The 23881-nt window shown below is 38.3% G+C and overlaps 2 protein-coding genes across 3 annotated transcripts in view; one reads left to right on the top strand and one right to left on the bottom strand.

Annotated features, from left to right (window-relative positions):
* ctnna1 (catenin (cadherin-associated protein), alpha 1) overlaps positions 1 to 23881 on the bottom strand; it is a 94577-nt gene that overhangs the window by 36090 nt on the left and 34606 nt on the right. The window lies entirely within an intron of this gene.
* lrrtm2 (leucine rich repeat transmembrane neuronal 2) lies at positions 1409 to 4425 on the top strand. The gene is made up of 2 exons (XM_066716593.1): positions 1409 to 2013; positions 2571 to 4425. The coding sequence occupies exons 1-2, from the start codon at positions 2010 to 2012 to the stop codon at positions 4196 to 4198; spliced, it is 1632 nt and encodes a 543-aa protein (XP_066572690.1). The 5' UTR covers positions 1409 to 2009; the 3' UTR covers positions 4199 to 4425.

A 23881-nucleotide genomic window follows, 5' to 3' on the forward strand; every position in this document is an offset into this window, starting at 1 on the left:
ATTCTATTCATTTGTCACTGCTTGCTCACATTTCCATTTCACAGATTTCTTTATTTTTAATAAGTGAATTTCAAGTTTCAACAAGTCCTTCCCAGAAATACCAGCAGGGTTTTGAGGCAGCAGCGTAACGGTTCATTTAAACTACCCGAGCAACCAAAGGGACACTCACCTATGGGACAAGGGTGTCTTAATCCAAACCTTTATAAGGATATCAATGCACACAAATCTTGAGAACTAAATACACAATACGAGAAGACAAGCTCAAATTAATGTATTCCATTTGTAAAAGGAAAATAAATCCTGAAAATACTTGTTAATTAGATTACAGCTGTAAAGCTGACTATAATGATACAAATAAATCTAAAGCTTGCTTGGACAATGTAAAAGGATTTTAAAGTAGCAGAGAATGAACAATTTTACCCGCATTTACACATACCACACATTTACCATTGCCAAAATAACCAAATTCACCCTATATGTCTGTTGAAATCCGATTTGAACCAGTTAAAGTGAAATGTTTGCACATCAAAATGCATCTCGGATGTTTGTGGGTCATCTATCACTATTTGAAAGGTCAGTTTCCAAACATGATCCTGCTGTAAAAACAAACATTGAACACACAGCCATGGAAAAATAAGCAGCGATTCCATATTACAATTCAGTACAATCTGCTTTAGTTAGAATTCCCACTGTTAATGCAGATTCTTCCACATGATGCCACAGTATGTTCAACAGCACCTCGGCACTTGTGTAAATCTATTCCTGGAGGATTACCTCAAATGACTTATAAAAACAAGCCACTAAATTAGACCACATGCTCGTTAGCTGTGTTATAACTATGGCGATTTAAAAAGCAAAGCATAAATTCAGACGACTTAAACCTACACTGAAAAGTCATATGATGGATGTGTTGAAATCCTAAACAATACCGTGACAAATTAATTTGAAATGCATTGTAATCAGTGGCTGATGTCAAATCCTAAAGGAGGGAAGCTTTACGATCACGTTTTCCTAAAGAAATGAATTGAAAGCAGTTGTGGTTCAAATGTGTGCAAACGTTTGAGTATAAATATGCACAAACACTTGGAATACATTCTGAATGTGTCTGGGTTGACAAATCTCACTACCTCACAATCCTAAAATGACTAACTATCCAGCCAGAAGCAGAACAAAAGCTGTAAATAAAACAAAACCAACATGGTCACAGTGACGTTGCTTTAATTTTCAACCAGGCATCGCAACATGTTTTCAGTTATCAATATTCTGCTGGAAGGGGGAGGAAAAGGTACAGAGGAAGAGAAGGGGGGAGGGCAGCAGAAACACGCAAGTAGTGAGAGAGCGAGAGAGAGAGAGAAAAACAGCATCACTGATCGACGCCAGTCTGCCACCACTCTGTAGCAGTGAGTGCCTGCAACAAAAGCACAGTATAGCTTCTCTGCTTCTCAGCCTTTTTTTTTTTTTCCCTCCCTCTCTCTCCACAGCGTTTCTCTGTGAGCTGAGCACTCAATACAGAACGCCACTGCTGGAGCCGTACAGGAGCTGGTTTCGTGAACAGGGTCTTTGCTACCATCAACAAGTTAGGGATTGGTAGACCCCCAGCCGTGAAAGACTACTTTGATCTTCAATTAAGCAATTGACCCGGCACCATTATTGTGGAGAGGAAAGGGGAAAGGAAAAGAAAAAACAATGTGCACCAGGATTGCTTCGGATTTAGATAAATCAACTTGAAAAATAAAGATTGCCAGAAGTCAGAGATTCCGTTAGCATAGTCTGTTATTTCTAAAACAAAACGGGATATAAAAAGAGGGAGAGAAAAAAAAAATCCTTGACATGGAATTTCTGCTTTTGTTACAATTGGGGGGACTAAGTATTGCTTTATTTGAGGAAAGCACAATTCCTTTTGTATTTTCTCAAAAGGGCTTTTTTCCATTGGATTTCCTTTCCGTCTCGTTGCTCAAAGAGTCTGCAGAGAAGGACAGTTGAATGCAGCCTCCAATGTGCACAAAAGAATGGGTGAGTTTGCTCTTTTATACATCAGGTCTGGACCAGAATAGGAAACAGTGCAAAAGAGAGGACCGATTCTAACAGCTCAAGGGCTCCCACTCCCATATATTTATTATCTATAGGTTTTAATTCAAAAGACAGCCGATTCTTTAAATCTGATGCTGAAAAACACCCTATAGGTTTAAATCGGTACATATAACTTCAGATAAATAACCTCACCAGTTTAAAACACTTGATTTACAGTAATTTTAAAAAACAATTAATCTAGAGGTTAAGTTTGCAGTGCAAAAAAATAAAATGTTTCAATGAATGTTTCATGCATTTCCATATATGCAACACTACAATTTTATGCATTAAATCTAGACAGATAGTAACTGTTCAGTCATACATTATTCTAGAATGTCAATTGAAAAGTTATTAAAAAAATATGCACAATGCAATTAAAAATGCAAAAAAAAAAGCTGCAACTACATGCACATACATGAAATTTTAAAATGCAAGAGGAACAGCACCACTATATATATATATATCCTGTTTTTTGTTTTTGTTTTTTTTAAACCACTCAGGTTTCCATTCAAGGTGGCCATTGGTGGGACCAGCACCAGTGGCACTCTGTGTGATCAGCATGCTGCTCCGCCTGTTGCCCACGTCAGGCACGGCCTGCCCTCAGAAGTGCCGATGTGAGGACCTGCTGTTTTACTGCGACTCGCAGGGCTTTACGGCCCCCCCAGATGGTGTGGACAAGGGTGCCCTGGGCCTCTCATTGCGGCACAACAGCATCACTGAGCTGAGCCCAGACCAGTTCTACGGATTCAGCCAGCTCACTTGGCTCCACCTGGACCACAACCAAATAACGACTGTGCGGGAGGATGCCTTTCAGGGGCTCTACAAGTTGAAGGAGCTTGTTCTGAGCTCCAACAGCATTTCCAAGCTGCCCAACACCACCTTCATCCACCTCATCAACCTCCAGAACTTGGACCTCTCTTTCAACCAGATGACATCTCTCGAAGCAGAGCTGTTCCACGGGCTGCGCAAGCTCCACACCCTCCACCTGCGCTCCAACTCTCTGCGCACAACCCCTGTCCGCGTTTTCTGGGACTGCCGGAGTCTGGAGTTCCTGGACCTGAGTAACAATCGCTTGAGGAGTCTGGCCAGGAATGGCTTTGCAGGCTTGATCAAATTAAGAGAGCTCCACTTAGAGCATAATCAATTGACCAGGATCAATTTGGCTCACTTCCCCAGGCTAATATCCCTTCAAACGCTCTTTCTACAGTGGAACAAAATCAACAATTTAACATGTGGGATGGAGTGGACTTGGACAACTTTGGAGAAGCTGGATCTCACCGGGAATGAGATCCGAGTACTGACCCCAGATGTGTTTGAGACTTTGCCCAATCTCAAGGTTCTGCTACTGGATAACAACAAGCTCTCTAGCCTCGAATCCAAAATCTTGGATATGTGGAAATCATTGAGCACTGTGGGGCTTTCAAGCAACCTTTGGGAATGTACCAAAAGGATCTGCTCTATTGCTACTTGGCTAAGTACCTTCAAGGGCAGGTGGGAACACTCGATTTTGTGCCACAGCCCCGAGTACGCACAGGGAGAGGAAATACTGGATGCGGTTTATGGGTTCCAGCTTTGTCAGAATTTTTCCTTAGTGGTGGCTCCAACTCCTGCTTCTCCAGAGGCCGCTTCACCTATGGATGCCACAAGCTCTTCTTTTGGAATTATGCTAACCCCCACACAGGACTTCTATGCAGAGGATATCGGGAGCTTTACTACGATAACCACAACCACCACCCTTCCCCCAACCACCAGCCCCTCAACTACAACCACCACCTTGACAGGGGAGGCCATCACAGAGGAGGACTTTTCAGAGATGGACAACACTCTTCTCACCCAGCGGGTTATCATAGGAACCATGGCCCTTTTGTTTTCCTTCTTTCTCATCATCTTTGTGGTCTACATCTCTCGGAAGTGCTGTCCACCCACTCTGAGGCGTATCAGGCACTGCTCAGCCATTCAGAACCGCCGGCAGATGAGGACCCAGGCCAGGCAACCTATGGCAGACCTCGCCACCCAGGTCCCATACAATGAGTATGAACCAAGTCACGAGGAAGGGGCCCTTGTCATTATCAACGGGTATGGGCAGTGCAAGTGTCAGCAGCTGCCTTACAAAGAGTGTGAAGTATGAACTTTTATTTATTTCTTGTAATCATGTTTCACCATTCAACCATTCAAAAAAAATACAGGGTTTTTACTTTATATAAATAAGCATTATCATCATGTTTCATTAGGTTTGAAAATCAATAGCAGTATGCTGATGACATTAGGTGGTATCACCGTTTCAATTCTTCCCTCACCTTTTCAAATTTTACCTTGAAAGTAACAGGTGGTAAAAATATATTTTTTGTATATGTAGAAAGCTCCTCATATAAGCTTAAGTCTGAAAATATGCAGAAGGGGGGGAGGGGGGTACAATATAAGAAAATCTGCAACATATTAAAGATTGAGATTAATAGAGGAGGAAGGGGGGGGGGGGGGGGGGAAAGAAAAAAAGGTCCGTCAGCCATTTAGAAGTTTTTCCATTCTCTTTTCATAGACATTTCTAGGAGGATACTGACATATTTAATTCCTTCATCTTTCAGAGAAAACAATCCAAAATGTAAAGCTGTACAAACTATGAACAATGACAAAAAAAAAATTATATATAATATATATATATACCAGTCATATTTGTTCCTCTCTCTGAGGGTGTAAACAGGAGAGGGGAAAAAAAAAAAAACCTTAATTGATTAAGGTTCCCCACCCCCCATCCTGCATGATCACCGAGTTTGGAGGATCATAATAGCCTTTCAGTTTTAGGATTTGACTTCATTCAATAAACTCCATTACCTCTTATTAAATTTAAAAGCTTAGCACTTGTCTGGAAAGGTTAATGACCAATATGCTGCAACATTCCCTCTGCCAAGATGGCTAGTTTATTTCCCCCACTTGATATGTGCTTCATCTAATAAACCACAAAAAGCCAAATAATATCCAATCAAAATACCGTCATTCATCAATGATTTTTACATCTGTATACAGATAATTGGATGATTGCTCACGGCACGGTTACTGCATTGCACTCTTAAAGAGGAGGAAAGGAGAGGGGGGAGAAGGAGAAAAGGTTCAAAGCTTGAAGAAGACTAGCAAATCGATGTGATATTGCTGCAAAACAATTTGCAATTTGTTCTAGAACAGTATAGTACCAAAGGCAAAGGGCAAGGAAAGCAGTTCCATCACAGAGTCATCTAATTACTACCAAAATGTTATACTTATACCCGGAACTCACTGTCAAAAGGCTTCAATGCAGCATTGGCTGTAATCAAGTCTGACAGATTCAAGATTGAACCAATTAAGGGAAGGCAGAAAGGATTTAATATTCTGTCACCCACACCACTGCTTCTGCACAAGATTTACCTTCCTCTGCCATATGCATGGTCCATTCAGATGCAATAGATATAAACCGATAACCCCAGTCCTGCTGTAAAGATCAAATTAAATTAAGTCCCCCCAAACTAAGCATCATGCATCAATATTCTGAATTTTTGCCATGTAAACAGGTTGCAAACTGCAGTGCTCCTCTCGAGATATCTGCAGTTTCACCTCATAAAACCTGACAATTTGTGCAGGAAAAAAAATTCTCACTGGATGTATGAAATGAAACACTGATTTCGAGAAAATTAATGCATGGTGGGGGAGAGGGTTGATCTGATTTGGGGAACATAAAATCCCCCCAGCCTGTGAATCCTCAAAGGTCATACCGAAAATACTGGAATCAAACTAAGGGGTTAACAGGAGACCCAGGATTTGAAAGCATAACGAACAACGGCTGGCATCAGCACCTCTGGGAGAAATGCAAAGAATTTAAATGAAACCCAGTTCTGATCTGTGTGACCTTAGCAACGTGGACAACAAGCCAAATCAGGGAATATTTAGAACTCAGATCGACACCAAAACCTCTCACTTCAGTGACTTGGTTAGATTTTACCTCCATTTCTTTAAACTGAGTTTATGTTATTGGATTTTTTGCGTGGATGGGGGAACAGCCACACAGTACTTAAAGTTGAATTAACCACTCTCTACCTATAGAAAATTGTCCACCATTTTATTTTCAACTATAGCTTGTCCATGCGCTATATACAGCTTTATAGATATAATTTGTCCATTTTATGCATGGTGAAAAATGCAGTAACAAAGGTAGTGCAGCCTCCAGAGGGCAGTATACAATGACTTTTGTGCAGACCAACATTGTTCTGGCAGCCGCTTGAGCCTAGGAGAGAAAATCTGTTGATTTACAAGATGAATGAATATAGATGACTTGATAATATAAGTTGATCTTTTCACTACGTAGGAAAGGATAATTATAATTCAGGATCTTAACCCACACTAAGTAAGCATTTCTGACTGGTACGGTTAGACATCAGCTTTTGACCCTTTTTTTTTTTTTTGTGCTGATGAATGAAGTCCCCTAAAACTAAAATGCAGATCCTATGACCTATACCAAAGGGAAGGCTAACCTTACTTCAATTAGTCCATCTGAATACAAAAAACATAGGGAGGGGAAAAACTAAATGTCAGAATCAGGGCAATTAGCAATACAAAACAGTTTTTCCTGACGTAGTAGTGCAAAACAAAATTGGTTTAGTTGCACAGCAATTTTATTAGGTGCTTAACTTTAAAAACACTGGTATTAAAATAGAGTAGGATAATCTAAAAATCCCCACCACCCCGTTTATTTACAGCAAACTCAGTCAATAAGATTGATTCTATAACACTTTTGCAAATCTGAAATAAAATCCCTATAAAATTCCATATCTGATCATTTTTACAAGCCATGTACCGTTTAATGTGTTGAAGGTGCCGAACGGGTACATACTTTTTTCTATATACTTTAATATTCATGTAAATTTGTCGTCCTTCGTCTCAAGAAAATGAACAGAAAAGTTTCCCGAAACACTTAATATGAAACAGAGAACCTGGTGGACAAGCATTACTTCCTCGGGTAATAGCTTTGGGATGGAGACCTGATGTGATAACCGGAGAGCACGCTGGGTGGCAAACTGCTACGGTGACACTGAAATCAAATTTATAAACATACTTTGCATTCATTATGGCAACTCACTGTTAAAGCAGCAGCTTGTGAAGTGATAAAACCAATTAGTAGAACTGTACACATCCGAATGCACTCCTGCTCTTTCACCTGTTTATTTGTTATAATAATCATTAACCCCCACCTACCTCCCAACTCCCCACCCCCCCAACCCAAATCACTGATCAAACCGTTGTGCACATGAATGCTTTTTCTTTTAGTTTTTCTTTTTTAATTGTAATATGTACAATTTCATATCTGTATAGTGGGTAAAGATGTGGCTTTAACTGAAAAAGATCTTTCCTTAAAACATATATTTTTAAATAAAAATGGATACAATTTATCAACTGCTTTGGTCTGGTGTTGCAAAATGCATGGATTATGGCAAGAGTTTAGATCTGTACATTTAAAAAAAAAAACTCCACACTGGATTTTCATATCTTTGTAGAAAATCAAAATAGCCCATTTATTCTAAGCACACTATCTCATCTCTATTCATTTAACATAATTGTGAAAGCTAACTAATTCCACTTCACTTATTACATTAAATGAAGGCAGAACTGCAAAGTTACAATGTATACCACAAGCCTTACTGGCATTACTTTTGCAAAGACGTGAATAGAATGGAATAATCAAAATGGTTGTCATTAAAAAGTGATTAGTACTATATTCTGTATATTCCAAGAGATTTTTAACAGTATGTGGTTTAAATCCAAATGTCTGCATGCTACATCCTTATTAGGCTTATCCAAAAGTTAGTGATGACTGTGAAATATCCCTTCACTGGATGGAAATTATTCAGAGCCTTCTCTACCCTAAGGCTACATGATACTCAAAGTGTGCTACTGGGACTGTGTTAAACATACAAAGAGTGGCATCAATTTAAAATGATTATTTAAACCACTGGTCTCGAATGCAAAAGAGGAGTGACTACTCCGGTGATTCTACGATTCTGCTGCAGGGGCAGATGTATTTTTGCTAGTTTTCAGACTGTGAATTGCAGCCCTTTTCAAAATGATCATACGGAAAGTTAGAAACTTTGAATCACTTCCTTATTAAATCTTACCAAGTACAAAGTGATAATAAAATGTAATATTGATGAGTTCCCAAGGAAAACCCTTTTAGATGATTGTCAAATTCCTTGACTTTTTGACTACTCCATATTATTAATGAAAGATTATGTAAACTTAAGGTAGCATAAAATACAGTAGTGTGCAGTAGTGGTTAGGGCTCTGGAATTTGGAGCACAGGGTCGTTGGTTCAATCCCAGATGGGGCACTGCTGCTGTACCTTTGAGCACAGTGCTTTAGGTGTTTAAATGGGTTAACTTAAAAAATGTGGTATCTTGTAACAATTGTAAGTCACCCTGGGTGTCTGCTAAGGAATCATGTAATAAAATTGTGCAGTACAAACCGAAGGCATGCAGATGTACCCCCCATCAATCATCAGTAACTGTATACTGTTGCATATTCATTCTAAGTAGGTAAAAACTGTGTGGCTTCTTCGTCTGAGTCAGGCAGATAATCTCTTGCATGCCTCAAGCAAACACTTTGCATTTCATGTGCAGTCGATCTATGGGACAATGACAAAGATGGTGTACATTATGCCCCAAGCACTTCCAAACTGATGAGCTTCAAATTTACTGGGGTTTAGGGATTCACATACTGGTACGGCAGAGGTTTCTTGATCTAGCAAGAACCAGAACTGAACACAGGTTAAACTACAGCATGATTACTTAGCCTAACTTGTACCATAAAAGAATTTAGGCTTTGTATTCATTTTAAATCTCAAATAAGGTATGAGGGGAAACTTGCATATGGTGCAATGTGTGAATCTACAGGGTAATTAGTCACATATAGTACAAAGAGTCTGATCTTAAAATTGAATGTTAAAATCTACCTCAACACAATTCATCAGCCCTAAGATAAAAAGCACCATTACACTATTTTGTTTCCAATTATTGAGCAAGAAGATCCTACTTACAGATAAAAGCACACAAGACAAGACTTATACATATATGCACAACATACGTAGGGAAAAAAGCACCAGAAAAATTGAAGGAAGATACAGGCCCTTTTAAGTACGATTTGTTTTCTAGAGTAGCAGAAAAAGGGCAATTATTGCTGCGCTTGGGGGCAGTTTGTGAATGAGATCTATTTTCAAGCCTGTTAAAGGTGCATCAGAAAGAGCAAGTGAGCACATGTGTTGCTTCCCTTTGTGTAGTGGGGAAGTGCCCAGGGGTGGTGGCAACAGTGTTCAACTGGAAAGCCATAAAGAGGAGCCTGAAAACTGATTAAATCATAACAGCTAACCAAAGCTCATTAGACATTTCAGTATGATGGGGAGATTGGGGTGGGGAGTAGGGACTACTGTGGATTACAACTTGAACCATTTGACACAAGTACGAAGAATGTATCTTAAATATTCCTGGAAGCGCTTACATTAACCTGATCTATTGTCCATACAAAACACTAGACACTCAAAGGCAGGCCCCTTATAAATAAACAGGACTGTGGCCTTCAAGAAGCGACTCATTTTTAATTGTGGTCAGTGTGGGTGTTTTGATGTTCTCACTACCTGGTTAAGAAAGCAGATGGAAATATCAATGGGTGAATGTCCCCGTCAGTGGAGCTCTTCATCAATCTGTAGTAGAACCAGCTTGACAAAATGTCATTCTAGAAACAGGACAATAATTTGCGGAATTTTCTAGTAGCACAAACAAAGGCAAATGTTTCCTACTTATTTATACAACTATTTATAATAAGCATCCACATGAGGAAGGTTTAAAAAGTGCATACATTTACAGCTAATATGGTTAGTTTAAGTTCCACTGCCAGTTATGTAATTGCAACAGCTTAACAGATGCTTAGCTATCTTTGTTCCCATTTTATGAAAGTTCATACGCTTGAATTGCAGGAGAGCAGCTCATAAGCTTTCAGAACATTTTCTTCTGAATTACCTTTGCTTAACCTGAAGCCTATTATTTATACTTTGCCTAAATAATGAAAAACCCACAAATTCAGACTTGAAATATGGATGGGGAAGCAGAACACAAACTTTCTATTCAGTATAAAAGAAAAACTTCAAGGGTAGATGTAGTACATCTTGACAACACGCATCCTTACCCATTACATTATCTGCATGGTGGGATATAAGAAGGGGTGGCCTAATTTGACAAACTGATGAAAATGCTTTAAACCAGACAGCCACAGGTTTGCTGTGAGGGTGCCTGAGCAGGGCCGAAATTAGTTAATTTGATGTGCTGTGCGCTAAGGATCTCTGGCAACTGAAAAATAATTTGGCTGTGAACCGAGTTAAAAGGAAAAAGCGGTAAACTACAGTAAAACATCCATTATGGACAATCTACTTTATCAAGTTATTGAGCTTTACTGAAAAATTCTAACAATGATTACAAAATATTTAATGTTTAATGCAGTTATAGGCCTATAACACGGCCCACTAACGGCAATAAAAAAAGTGGCATGAAATGCTCAGAGCTGTAATTTGTTACAAATTAAATCTTAGGTTTGTATTTAATATGCGTCTTTTTTATTTATTTTTTTAAATGGTGAACTTTATGTAGGAGAATAATTGGATCCATAGCAACAAATACAGCCAATTGTAAAAACTGGGGCTCTTAATGGGATTCAATGACCCTCCTGTAACTAAACAAATGTCTGTTACAAATACCCTGAACAGACATAACTCATTACTGCAACACTGCACAAGTACCTTTCACCCATTTAAAAATGTTCAAGCTTTTCTAAGAGTCCTACGGAGAAACCTCTGTATTCAGCAACCCCCGAGAAGGTGTACAGTATTTAATTGCACCTTACTTCTGCAAGCTACTATAAATTGATTCTGTTTTATGGTGAACAATTATAAAAATGCAAAGTGCAATTTGTCACTGCACACAATTAGAATGCTATGCAATTAAGCAGTGCTGCTAGCAGGTGCAGGGAGATGGCAAAACACAAGTCCCAGAACATGGTTTCAGTAAAAATAGCAAAAACCCCAAAAAACTCAAAGCACTATTAAAACACAATCTTTCGATAAACTCCTAGATCAAAAATCAGATTTGCTTGGACTAAGGGGAAATGGAAAGCGAGTATTCTGTTTGATGCTCCATGTGTAAAATGATTTGGCCTAGGTGGAGATGGTTATTGGCAGCTGGTGAAATAAAACAAAAGGAGGTAAGAGGCACTTTTAACTGTGAGCAATGTAAGGTAAAGCCATTTAATGTTGAGATGGATTAGGCCGCTTTTTAACTATGCAACTTTAATTATGCAAATGAATTGGCAGATCCCTTGATGCATGTAATCTGAGTAGCAAATCAGTATGCTAATTTAGACATTTCTCTAGTTTATGTTCTGTGCTCATCATTCAGTAGCTAGGCATTTCAAAGGATTGTTTCAGCCACTAACAACCTTGGCCTGTACTAGCAAAAGTAGTGCTGGGCAGTATACCGGTTCATACCAAATACCGGTGTATATTTGTTATGATATGAATTTGTAATATACCGCAATACGTCGCTTAAACAACGTTCGGAACACAGCGCGACACTGTTTGAGAGGGGTCCCTTCTCACTGTTGCACTGTGGTGAGGGCACAGGCTGTAGGCGTTACTAAGCGTGAGGGCAAACATGGATAGGATAGACATTGAAAGTTCCGAAACTGAAGCTGTAGAACAAGTAGAACGTGATGACACAGAAGAACTTGTGCCAAAAAGAGGAGCCTTGTCTGTCGTTTGGAGGTTCTTTGGTTTAAAAAAATCCGACGACGACCAAACTATTTTCTGCAAATGTTGTCGGGCTAACACGAGCAATTTGCTCCACCACCATAGCCGCAAACATGTCTTGGAATAGAATTAATGCATGAAACGAAGATCAGCGTCCTCCACATCAGCACGTAACACTGGAAAAGCAAAAATGTTGTCAGATGTCACTTGAAGACGCGTTTGCTAGAGGGACTGCCTACGACAAGAAAAGCAAGCAGTGGATCGAGATTACAAAATATCACTATCCACCTAGCCAAAGACATGGTCCCGCTTAATACTGTTGAGAAAAATAAATATCCTTCTGGAGCAGTCTGTTTAAATATTTATGCAAGTTGCCTTTGCATGTGGTTCAGTTGTTGGAGAAGTCCAAACTTTTTTAGTTACAGGGGAAGGGGATTGTTTACATTGTGTAGTTGCCAGTTGGTTTACAAAAGAGGTTTTAAGTTGTTTGCGAAATTTACACAATAAAAAGGTCATGCATTCCGATTCCTTCACTTCATTATAATCATGAGTGCCACCTCTATGAAAACAGCATCATTTTGTGGGGCCTTGCAAACCTGTATTAATACTAGTGTGGATTTTTTCTAAAATAGTCACTCATCATGACAGTAAAATAGGGTATTAAGTCAATTCTACTCTCAATCAGTAGAAAATGTGGTTAACACACAGTCATGCATGAAAAAAAAATATATATACCGTCATATACCGTGAAACCGTTATAATTTCAAATACCGTGATATACATTTTTGATCATACCACCCAGCACTACTCAAAAGCAAGGAATACTGCTGTTCTCAGTCTAATGGATTCAGAATGCTTAGGCCTAAACAGCAATACTATATTTTATAAGCAGTACATACCCATTGATGTTTTTTATTTTCAGAAATAAAATCCAAACAAAAATACTATAATTGGAAGTGGTAAGAAAAATGCAAAGTAAGGAGTTACTTTAAAAGGTCTTGGTGCAATTCAATAGAAACTTAAGCAAGCAACAGGTTTACAAATTGAGTTCCTACAAATACATAACTAAAAATGGAAGAAAATGTCTCATTTAGTATTACATTTGCAAGTGTTAACCTGGAGTTTTAGTTTCTATACCTTTTAAATGTGTGCCTATTTAAAAAATGAATGAATTTAAAAATCGATAAGGTGACTATTTGAGATCTTATAGACTACTGTACAAACTTATCAAAACACTCCTTAGCAGTTTACGAAGCAAACTACAGAGCTGAAATCCAAAGCTATGAAATGAACTTGTTGAATATCAGCCACACTTAGTACTTGGGGGCTGAGGAGTATAAGCCAGATTTCTCTCAACAATTTATGAGAAATGCTGTGTTCTGGCTTATAATTACTACAGCAAATATACAGCTACAGATTTCCACACTGCCTACCTGCAAAACCCTGTCCGCAGCAAATATGAATTGCTCGGTTTTGATCAGGCCAATAGAATGCCAGCTCCAGCCTGGGCTATAAATTACGGTTTGCAGCCAGGCAGGAAAGCACTGAACAAATGAGGCCGACTGCAGGTTCTCAACAGCCTACAGGGTTCAAGGACTTGGAGGCTGGTGTATGCCTCAAGTATTCATTATGGGCTCCCAATAAATCTAGAAAATGCTTACTAGGAAGGACGTATCGATCTAGATTCTCATCAGCAAATACCCTCCTAATGTATTTACTGCCAAACACATTTAAAGCTATTCCTCAGAGTAGTATTGGTGGATCCAAACCAGCACACCACTAGCTCACATGCAGAGATCAATTAACCTCTTTAACATTCCACCGTACAAAAAGGCAAGTGACAACCTGGCTACACATGAACACAAGAGGTCTGCCCAGGCCAGAGACTTTAGCCAAAGTATCCTGGGCCAATTCAGCCCCACTTCATTATGTTAATGGTGACACACTTACTAGTGAAACTGTAGGAAAATGGCATTATATACTGAATTTATACATTTTCATATGTAGCCCCACAGGCATAATAAACATTTGGTCCAAACAGTATGCTAGAAATAGATTTTTAAAGTGGGCTCAAGAGAAAGAAAAAAAAAAAAACACCTTTCAACGCTTAATATTGAGCTTTAATTACATTGGTGTTTGTTGGGTGGGAATAACTATACTTAAATCAAGTTCAGGTAAGGAATCAATTTTGAGAAAATAGCCCAAAAAATGTAGAGCTTTGTTTAACATTAGTTCTTTGGAGGATCCCACTCTCCCTCCCCTTCCCTCCTGGGCGACGCCTGGTCTCCAAAAGCAACATTACTAACAAAAGAAAAGCTGTTGTCCATCATCTAGTTACCACTAGCTGTACTGAGCTGTGAAAGCGCAACTATGCCAAGTTCAGCCAGCACTCATCCATCTTCACAAAGCAATCTGTTTCAATGTCAACTCAAGTCCTCCACATCCTACAGAGCAGTGAATAACCACTGTGCAACATTTGTCTTTATTCTGTCAAGTGAAGGCAAGTCAAACAGTAGAGGGAAATCATGGTTTCAGCATGAGGTCAGGAAAACGAGTTCAATTTATTCTCAAAAAGCATTACCCCGCTTCCTTGAGAAAGAAGTAGCATTTGCATACTGTCGGGTGAGAGCTCAAGATCATATGGAAATAAAGCATAGCTAAAGGGGTTGAGTTACAAAACGTCTGTAAATGAAAATTAAAAAAAGTTTTACAATTAATGTCTGCACAATTTACAGGCTAAAACTTAAAGTAATAAAACTGATATAGGCAAGTGCCAGAAAATCTCAAACGGACAGCGTTAACATTGTACGGACTATATGACACTGAACGATGACAAAATTAAACTGTACAGGAGGTTGAATTCCCATTGTATTTTCAATTGCATATCTACATGCTTGTGCTATAACAAACTATAACAACATATGGTGTAGAACATTCAACCTAAAACAGTTAGTGAACAGATGCTTCCTTAATCACATGTTGAATACCAATGTTTATATGGTCTGAAGCATCTTCTCAGGTTTAAAACTGCCCAGAAAAACATCAGAAATCCTTCCCCCACCCCATTTGCGGTTTCAATCTTCAGAGGAAAAAGTAAAAATCATGCACTGGATTTATTTCAGAATCTAAAACAGCCTCATTTGACAGCATACGGTGGATGTGAGATGGCATCGTCTTGTAAATGAAAACTCAGCCAAAGCACTAGACCTATACAAATTATAAGAATTAGAAACTTCTACAATGTACTGTTTAGGTTATTTTAATAAAAACACTCAGGGTACATTTGGAGATTTCAGGACCTAGGCTTATATATTAACCAATTCGGAAGACCTAGCAGGAGGTATGCTTTTTGCTGGAAGTGTTATTAACGAGTGACATTTAAAGCCCCCTTCTGGAAACTGTTTAATTAGATAAAGCAAAAAGTTCAGAATTGTGCCCGTAAATAGAATCTGGTGCTTCACCACATGATCACAAACCTGCAAAACACAGAGAGCAGGAAATTGAACTTCAGGAATTCGCCTACATTGTCTCCTATTTTCGGTCTGTAAATTTAAGGAAAATTTCTTGAAACTGAATTAAAGAAACTGACAGTCTTAACCTCCCATCACAGCAGATCCAGCTGCTGTTCCACACAGGGGTCACCAAAACATCCGTTAAAAGAAAAGCCTCCCTTTTCAAATTTGAAAACCACTAGGAAGAAGAATAGCCTAGTAAAAATGTATGCCATTACAAAACAATCTGACAGAGGCAACTATTAAATGTCTCCTAAATGCACAGAACACAACGACATCCTAAAGAGCAAGTCTGATAATACTTGCCAGCCATATTGATACGTAACTTATGCAAAACCGGACCAAAACAAAAAACTTTCAACCACAGTTAAAGGCTGCAACATGCCTGCTCTGACAATGCAGTGTGGTAAGGTAGATGTCCATGTCTGCGTTTGTCATTACAATTAAAATACATCTTTCCAATACAGCTCAGTTGCATGAATCAATAAAATAAATGCAAAATAAACTATAAAACACCTTAATTTTTCCTTGTACACTTTTCTGAAAAGTGTCATTAGCAAGACAAGCTGACAACAGATCAAGGTATTGTAAACAGTTGTGCAAGGAACAGAACGTGCGACAAATTTACAAAAAAAACACCTTTAACTATTTAGTTCAGTATTCATTGCCTGACAAGAGGCAAGAGCAAATATGAGACAAGAAAATCGTACATGTTTATGGATGAGCCTCTGAAAGCAGCTGCACTGCAGTCCTGCTCAAGGTCTGATGCGAGAATCAAGCTCAAGGCCTTGTTTTGAAATGCAGCACTGAACACATTCAACTTCCCGGGAATCTCCCTGACCTTTTCATCAGAAGCCTGTCTACTTAAAAATGTAAATGTTTAATTTATATTTTGATCAATATTCTAATAGTAGCATTTAACAATAAGCTTACCATCTTTAACACTCAGAATTACAATGTCAGGATGACCTTTTAGAAGTAAAGGCTAGTAGGCAAGGAGAGGGGGGGAGCTTGATGCTATTGTGATTTCAGTTATGTCCAATTAATGATCATTTTCAAAAAGATGTGTCAAGCGGCTATGCATCTTCAAAATTCATGATCATGGTCAATCAAGAGGAAAATAGTCCCTACACAGAGCTGAATGTCCTTTAGGTCTACAGAGCTGGTCCACTGGTACAACCGGTTATTTCAAGGAAATCACAGGCCCTGTAGTTGGCACCTACTGATTCAAATGCACCATCCAGCTGTAGTCAACAGCTCAAAATGGGCAACCTCCAACAGGCCAAGCACTGCTGGCACACCACACCCACCGCCTGCCAGGGGTCTTCAAAAAAAGGTCATGCCAGTCCCTCACCCCATAGCACATAATTTGTATTCCGTGTTTTTCCTGGAAAAAAAAGACTGAATATATGCATCTCAGATGTAATGCATTGCATTTACTTCTATTGGGCTGGAGAAATTAGTCATGTTGACTGGTAATTATACATTAACAAGTGGTGGGTATGTAAGTGGAAAATAAACCTCCATTCAAAAATCAACGCATAGTATAAAATTGGCATGATGGGACTAATTTTGGGAAAAAAAATTGATTTCTTTGACAACTAGCCGTCAATATCTTCAAAGACTGTTTTATCTGTTAATAAGGCGACGGTAAAAAGCTTTAAGGTATAATCACCAAGTATTTGGACAATGTTTTTTCATATCATCCACATTGTATTGCAGAGCAGGTCTTAAAATTGAAGGAATTAAGTGACTTTAAGCCAAAGCATATTTTCCTCTCGAATAGCGATTAGGTATTTTAAATCAAATTAAGTCTCAAAGCCTTTTAAGATGTCACAAATTACCATGTAAGATTAATTAAAATGGACACTGATATATGAATGCAATGCATAGCTTTAGGTTGAAGTTTCTACTTTGATTTCTATGACACTGAGTTTGCATTAAAGTGGGACAGGGTCTCTGCTGCTGAACCACACCTTTACGAATACGGGGCTGTCATCGTGAACAGCTTCTATTTATGTGCTTTTCTTTATGTTCCAATAGGATTTTGCTCTTCACGTAACCCTTCATCCACTTCTTACAAAATGTCAAGGAAGAAACAATATGAGCACAGCTGAAGGCAACAATTTAATCTCACCTTTGACAAATAATTCAGACAAGCTTAGCATCTGTCCTCCCCCACCATGGAGATTTTTGTTATGGTTTTCCTCTTAATAACCAGTGATTTTAAAGAGCAACTGTATAAGGTTTCCTTCCTTGTATTCATAGTGCCTATAAAGTGGGGTAAAATGCAACTATCAAATCCTCAGAGTTTACCCCAGCGCTTATTATAATACTGCAAGGGAACATCAAGGAAAGATTGTGATTAACTTCATTGCAGCTCTGGAAACCGTTATAAAATCACTGACTGTGCACCAAGGACTTCAGATGATCAATAAAGTAGTATTTTCCCAGTTTTGTTTTATTTCATTAAATAAAGCCTAGTGTGGTGCTGTAACAGTCTATTTACTCCTACTTTTAGAATTGTACAAATGTAAATGGTATTAACCAAAGCTGATAAATGGGCTGGATTTGTGTTTTCCTTTTTAAGCAGTATTAAACCACTGCTGCAATCAAAACTGCTGGCAACCACAATCAAATATTTAATTCTGCACCTGCTACATATATTGCCAGGGGCAAAGAAATTAGAGTTCTCTTCGAAAGGAAAGCAGCTGAACAGTAACTGGACCTACAACATTGAAAAAAAAAAAAAAAAAAAAGTCAATAACCGCTAAGTAAAGGACGAAACGTTCCCAATTATAAATCCAACCCGTGATAAATGTACAGTAACTTATCAGGATTGCCTACATTTTAGGAGTCTATTTCTGCAGTCACCAACTGCCTTTAAAGCTGTAATTAGCTTATTAATGGATGCCCATTTCTCAAAGCCTTACAGATCCAATGAAGAAACCGCAAATCTGAAAATACAGCAATTTTTTAAAAACTGATCAAACAAGATGTCAATGAGTCAAACAGAATTACACGACAGCACACTGACTAGTTAATTACTTCAACAGGTGCACTGCTCTTTAATCACCCGAGTGATAATTATAATTTGAATAAAAAGCACTGATTCGACATCAGATCTCTAAAAAAGTTCTGAAAGCATATCAAGGACTGATTGACTACATGCCAAGAAAAATGCATCTCTCATTGTGTGATTGAAATATCTACCCTGGTGAGAATGGGTTGGAATTAGTGACGCCAGGGGCTTTAGGACAAGTCAGAAGAATTACGTACTAAAAAGGTGAGAGATTAGAAGCAATGATTAGAAATACAATGGAGGAAACCTAATAAGTTGTTTAATCTTCCAATAGTACCAGTAAGAATTCATCCCTTCAAGACTTCTACATGATCACAATGAGCACCACTATTGCCTGGTGTAATTTAGTTACATCCATGACAAAAAATAAAAGCAAAATCAGATCATTCAACTAAACATTTACAGGGGACATTTGTTTTAAAGGGCTGTAACCTGCCCAATACGTTACAGTATGTGCAGACTCTGCTACTATAAACACCTATAATCAAGAGGATAAAGTCAGCTCAATTCAGGACACCTGGCATTTTTTAAAAAAAAAACAGCATGCAGTGCCATTTGTGCTCCATTTAAACTAATTGAAATATTTGTTTTCTGGGCTATCTGGCAATTAATCTTCTCACGACCCTCATTTGTCCATTTGCAGCCGATTTCTTTTACATTTATTAAATGTAATTACAAGACATTTCAGGAGGAGCAATGTAATTTCCCAGGGCACCCTCCTGAGATTAAGAACTAAACTGTTGAAAAACGGTGGGGTTAAGATACCACAAATCCCATGTTACATTTTCAAATTTCACTTTTTAAAACAAAAATCAAATGTGAAGAGCAACAGATCACTGAATAAAGCTCATAAATAAGGCTCACAATGCACATCTGTACTTTAAGTCCCCAATCAAAAGCAATTATTCCAGCAAGATAATGTTTTTGAAAACACGTTAAAACTAAGCTCACCAACTACTGTAAAATCTGGGTTTCAGCTTAGCCAAGTAAGTACTTTTTTTTTTTTTTTTTTTATTAGTTGAAAGGGTCAATGCATATACATTTAACTTTAACATGCTGAAAATAAAAATTCTGCTTCACAAATGTTTTGAGAGATGCCAAAAACTTTTTTCCCCCCTCCTCTTTCTTTATAATTGCCTCTGCTACAGTGCACAGTAGTTTCCTCTTGGCAAGGTCAGGGACATGGCAAAATCGTACATCTGCCACGCATATCAAAGAGGGCTGCCGATGCCAGTGCGCAGACCATGAACCACGAATAGATGTGGCCCATCTTCCACTCTCATCTAAACAAACTGTGCCCTTTGCAAATGGAGCTGAGAGAAAATCAAGTCTGATTAAATCTCACAATCCACTCACTTATTGTCAAATTACCTGTCCCTACCCCAGCTCCCTCCTGTAACTGACTTTCCACTCAAAATAATGCACAATATATTAACTTACACATTTGTTTTTAAACAAAAAAATATTCTGAATTTACAAGTCACTCATTGACAAACATCCAATGACTGCTTCTATATGGAAGCAGAAAATTTCACACCTGTGCTGTATAAAATACTTGTATAATACTAAAGACCCTCAACTTTACACCACTAAATACAGTTCACAACTTGTAAGCTGGTACAGCATTCGGTCGCAAAAGCTTTTGGCAAATTGCTCAAATTGAATAATTGAGAAGGGGGCAAAAGTTACTGGGTTGTTATTTTTCCATTAGATCGTCCCCATCATGTATGCACATGTACTCACGTTTGCATTTGTTAGGATTTATTCGTTTAATAAAACAATCTTGCTTTAGGAAGTTACCAAGCACAACACTTATAACAATAAAATCGACAGTGCAGTGTGTGTCAGGGATCATTTGGAAAGCAAACAAGCTAAAGAGAAAACAAAGGAAAATCAATTCTATTCATATCTTGGGACCCGAAGTGACATTTGCTCCGAATGCCAGCAATAACTGATCCGTCATGCTCTGAAAAAAAGTCAATTACAACGCAAACGAATATGAAGTAGCTTTCATATCGCCAATCAATACCAGACTTGGTAATCTTTCTTTATCCATTCTGTGTCACATGGCTTTTTTTTTATCCACCTTATTTCTAGGCTTTTTAGCATCTTACATGTAGGACAGTCATCCTCTACTAAGCAGGGCAAGTCGACAAATGTGATGAGTCACATGCACACAATGATCTGAGACCTAATCATAGCACTGTTTGAGAAGGCAGTACCTGCTTAGCAAAACTGAAAGAAAACTATTACACTAAATACAGTTCAGTATAACAGACATCAGATTCAAACATATGCTTTATCAGTGTGCCACTCCTGAAGTGAGGTGCATCACTATTTAATCTAGCTCATTTCCACATGGGGCCATGGAGGAGTTAGTCCCCTTTGAAATAATCAGCAGAAAAGCACTGTGCAGATGTAGTGATCAATCATGTGTCCTTAAATCTGGATGACTGCTTATAGAATGATGTAGGTCTTGTCTGCATTATCCCACCAGTAAATGTTAAGAGGGTACCTTCAGGATAATCACCTGGTTAATAGGCAGTGACCCACAGGGAGTAATCCAAGCGTTTTACCTCCCCTTGCAATAGAAGGATTAAAAAAAACAACTTCAGTAGTTTTCTACTAAACATCTTTTCTCAGACTGGAGAAAGGGCTTGTTGTACTCGCATTAGGAGCTTAGAACAGTTATACTGGTCAAAAACCTCCAATTGACAAAACTGAACAGGAATGTTGCTCACTGATCCACTTTTAATTCATATTTGACAATAGTGGATAGACAAATACTGTGACTATACTTCGCATACAGGAAATAGTCAAAATGACAACACTGATGAATTTCCTAATTATATTCATGCACAAACCATGTAATTCACAAAAAAAGTGTAGTAGTATATTTGACAATAAAAAAACCTTGAAAGGTCAAACATGCAATTTCTTGAAATGCCTACTTTGGTTTACCTTAAAATTAAAGCCATAGCGAAACCGGTTGCATTATGCTAGCAGTGTGAAAATGGCAGGATCTCAAAAGTGTTTTAAAATGTTCCAATAAAGCCCTAATAAGGGAATACCTTGGGGAAGGAAAAAATTTTTTTGAATGTGAGCAAACACCTGGAAGGAAGAAAAAGTATAGTGAGAAGTTGTCCTAGAAAGATCTTTAAGACCCATTACAGCAGCAAATGCAAATATTCAGGGAAAGCACGAGATAAGAGGTAAATTTGATTATAGGAAAGCTTCAGGACAGAGGTTATTGCAGTCTGCTAACCGAGTTTGGAGGAGAAGTCTTAAACAATCCTGACAAAGCCACAAACACAATCATTTCCCAGTACCCCAAAAATTATGTCCTAAAGCAACACTCATACAACCAATTATTTCACATAGCACTATGCTCAAGCGCAAAAGCTTTTCGATTGGAAAGCGAAAAATTCTAACCTGTGTGGGCTCACTGCTAAGTAGTGTGTATTCAAGAACAAGTGAAATCTACCTGCGAACAATCAAGCTGTGAAAGCAAGCGCAGCAGTGTACAGTTAAATGTCCAACATGGAAAACCTAATTGTCACAAGACAAGTCCAGTTGACTAATTACTTATGAGCCAAGATAACTGCTTAAAATAGATGGAGAGAACCATTAGAAATGACAGTCAATTAGCTACTGGAAACCACTGCACCAGAACCACTGATGAAATAAAGATAAGAGCTGTGCATGTGAATATTTTCTGTGTTACTAAAACGAAGGATTAAGGCAAAACCAAGGTAAGGGCAGCACTGCATAGCATATAGCTTTTTTTTTTTTTGTTCTGCTTATTTTTTTTACAACACTTTTTGATTTTGATTGTAATGGTGAGAAACTTATCCCAGATGAAATCACTGGGATATCCCATAAGTCACAGAGTGAAAGGTCTTGTCAATATTTAGATGAGCCATGATTTGTACAACATTTTTAAAACGGGCAGGGAAAATGGCAGTCTTAAATCGGCTCAAATACGAGCCAGTGAGAAATGTAATGCCAGTCTGCAGGTAGGCATTCCCAGGGTGTAGGAGGAGTCTTCATTAATCCAATTTAATGGGGTTTGTTACAAAAAGGGTTAAAACAATACTCAAGTTGTACTTTTAAACAGAATGCTTTGCTATAGAAGATTGACTACTCTAGTCCAAATAGCACTCAATATTAACCAAATTACAAAAATCTTTAATACGATTTAAACCGCTATTGGCCCAATATATAATGCAGTAAACTACAAGGTGCTGCTGTAATGTTTGCAATACACATTTTCCAGAGCTTACCGCTTTTGCCAATTCAGGAGTCAAAGCAAGTAGAGCCATAATAAATCTTCAAAAGAGTGACCCCATCATCCCACACTGGCAGACAACTCATAACTTCTCTTTAGCCTCTTAAGCCCTTTCTACCCACATACAGATACCCATGCTTCACAATTGAGCATGTACATCTTGTGCCTAGCTTCAATAAAGAAAACCTAAATCCCACAAAAAGGGCTAATACACACAAGAGAATGCAAGGTTATTTGTCTGGAGGCCAAGCGGTTAACTTTGGTTATACATTTATTCCATTCCATCCATGTCAAGACAAAGACGGTCCATTACACCAGAGCAGAATACGTTTTATTCTGAATTAAATTCATTTTAGAACGTGGATCTAATGTCCTTATGCTACAGGGCATCTTAGAATGCTTTATTTTATTTCTCCCATTTCCAGGGTTATGCTTTCTGAAGAGGACTATTACATAACTGATGACCTGAGGTTGTTATTTAATTTTAACAAAAAGAGAAGGTAAACAAGACCTCTTCATCAAATGGGAGCAAACAGTTCCTTCTGCCAAGAGAAAATTCCTTCACCCAGATAATTAAAACCCCATCTCTCAACTTTCTGCCTGCAAAGCCAATCAAAAAAGGCATAATCTCCACAGCAAGAGACCAAGTCAGGGAAAGCGGTCTGACAGCTTGTTAGTGACATGTATGCATTTCATGGAGGCTTAAGAATTTCTTTGAAAGTTTCATGGACATTAAATCTTTCCTGTGATGCATTTTGAGTTGTAATTTAAACTATTACAAGCAGTTTCTTTTAAGCACTGAGTGGATAGTCTTTCCCACAACCCCTGTAGGAGTGTGGGCACACATGGCTTGTCATGCTGTGGCAATATGTAAAGATTTGGAAAAGGCATCTCAGGCATCAGTCCGTGATCTGTACTCAACATAAAACAGTCCAAAGAAGAGTAAACCCAGAGCACAAAAAAATTAATGTTACTTGATCTCCACATATCTCCATCTAGTCACATTTAATTACAATAACGCCCCTAACAATGCGACAACCAACCCTTCCAAAATGTAGGTGGGGAGGGTTAGAGGGAATTACATTTTGGAGATTAAGATTAATTGACCAAACTCAGAACTCAAG

This window comes from Amia ocellicauda, chromosome 11 (genome assembly GCF_036373705.1).
Source record: "Amia ocellicauda isolate fAmiCal2 chromosome 11, fAmiCal2.hap1, whole genome shotgun sequence".
NCBI lineage: Eukaryota > Metazoa > Chordata > Actinopteri > Amiiformes > Amiidae > Amia > Amia ocellicauda.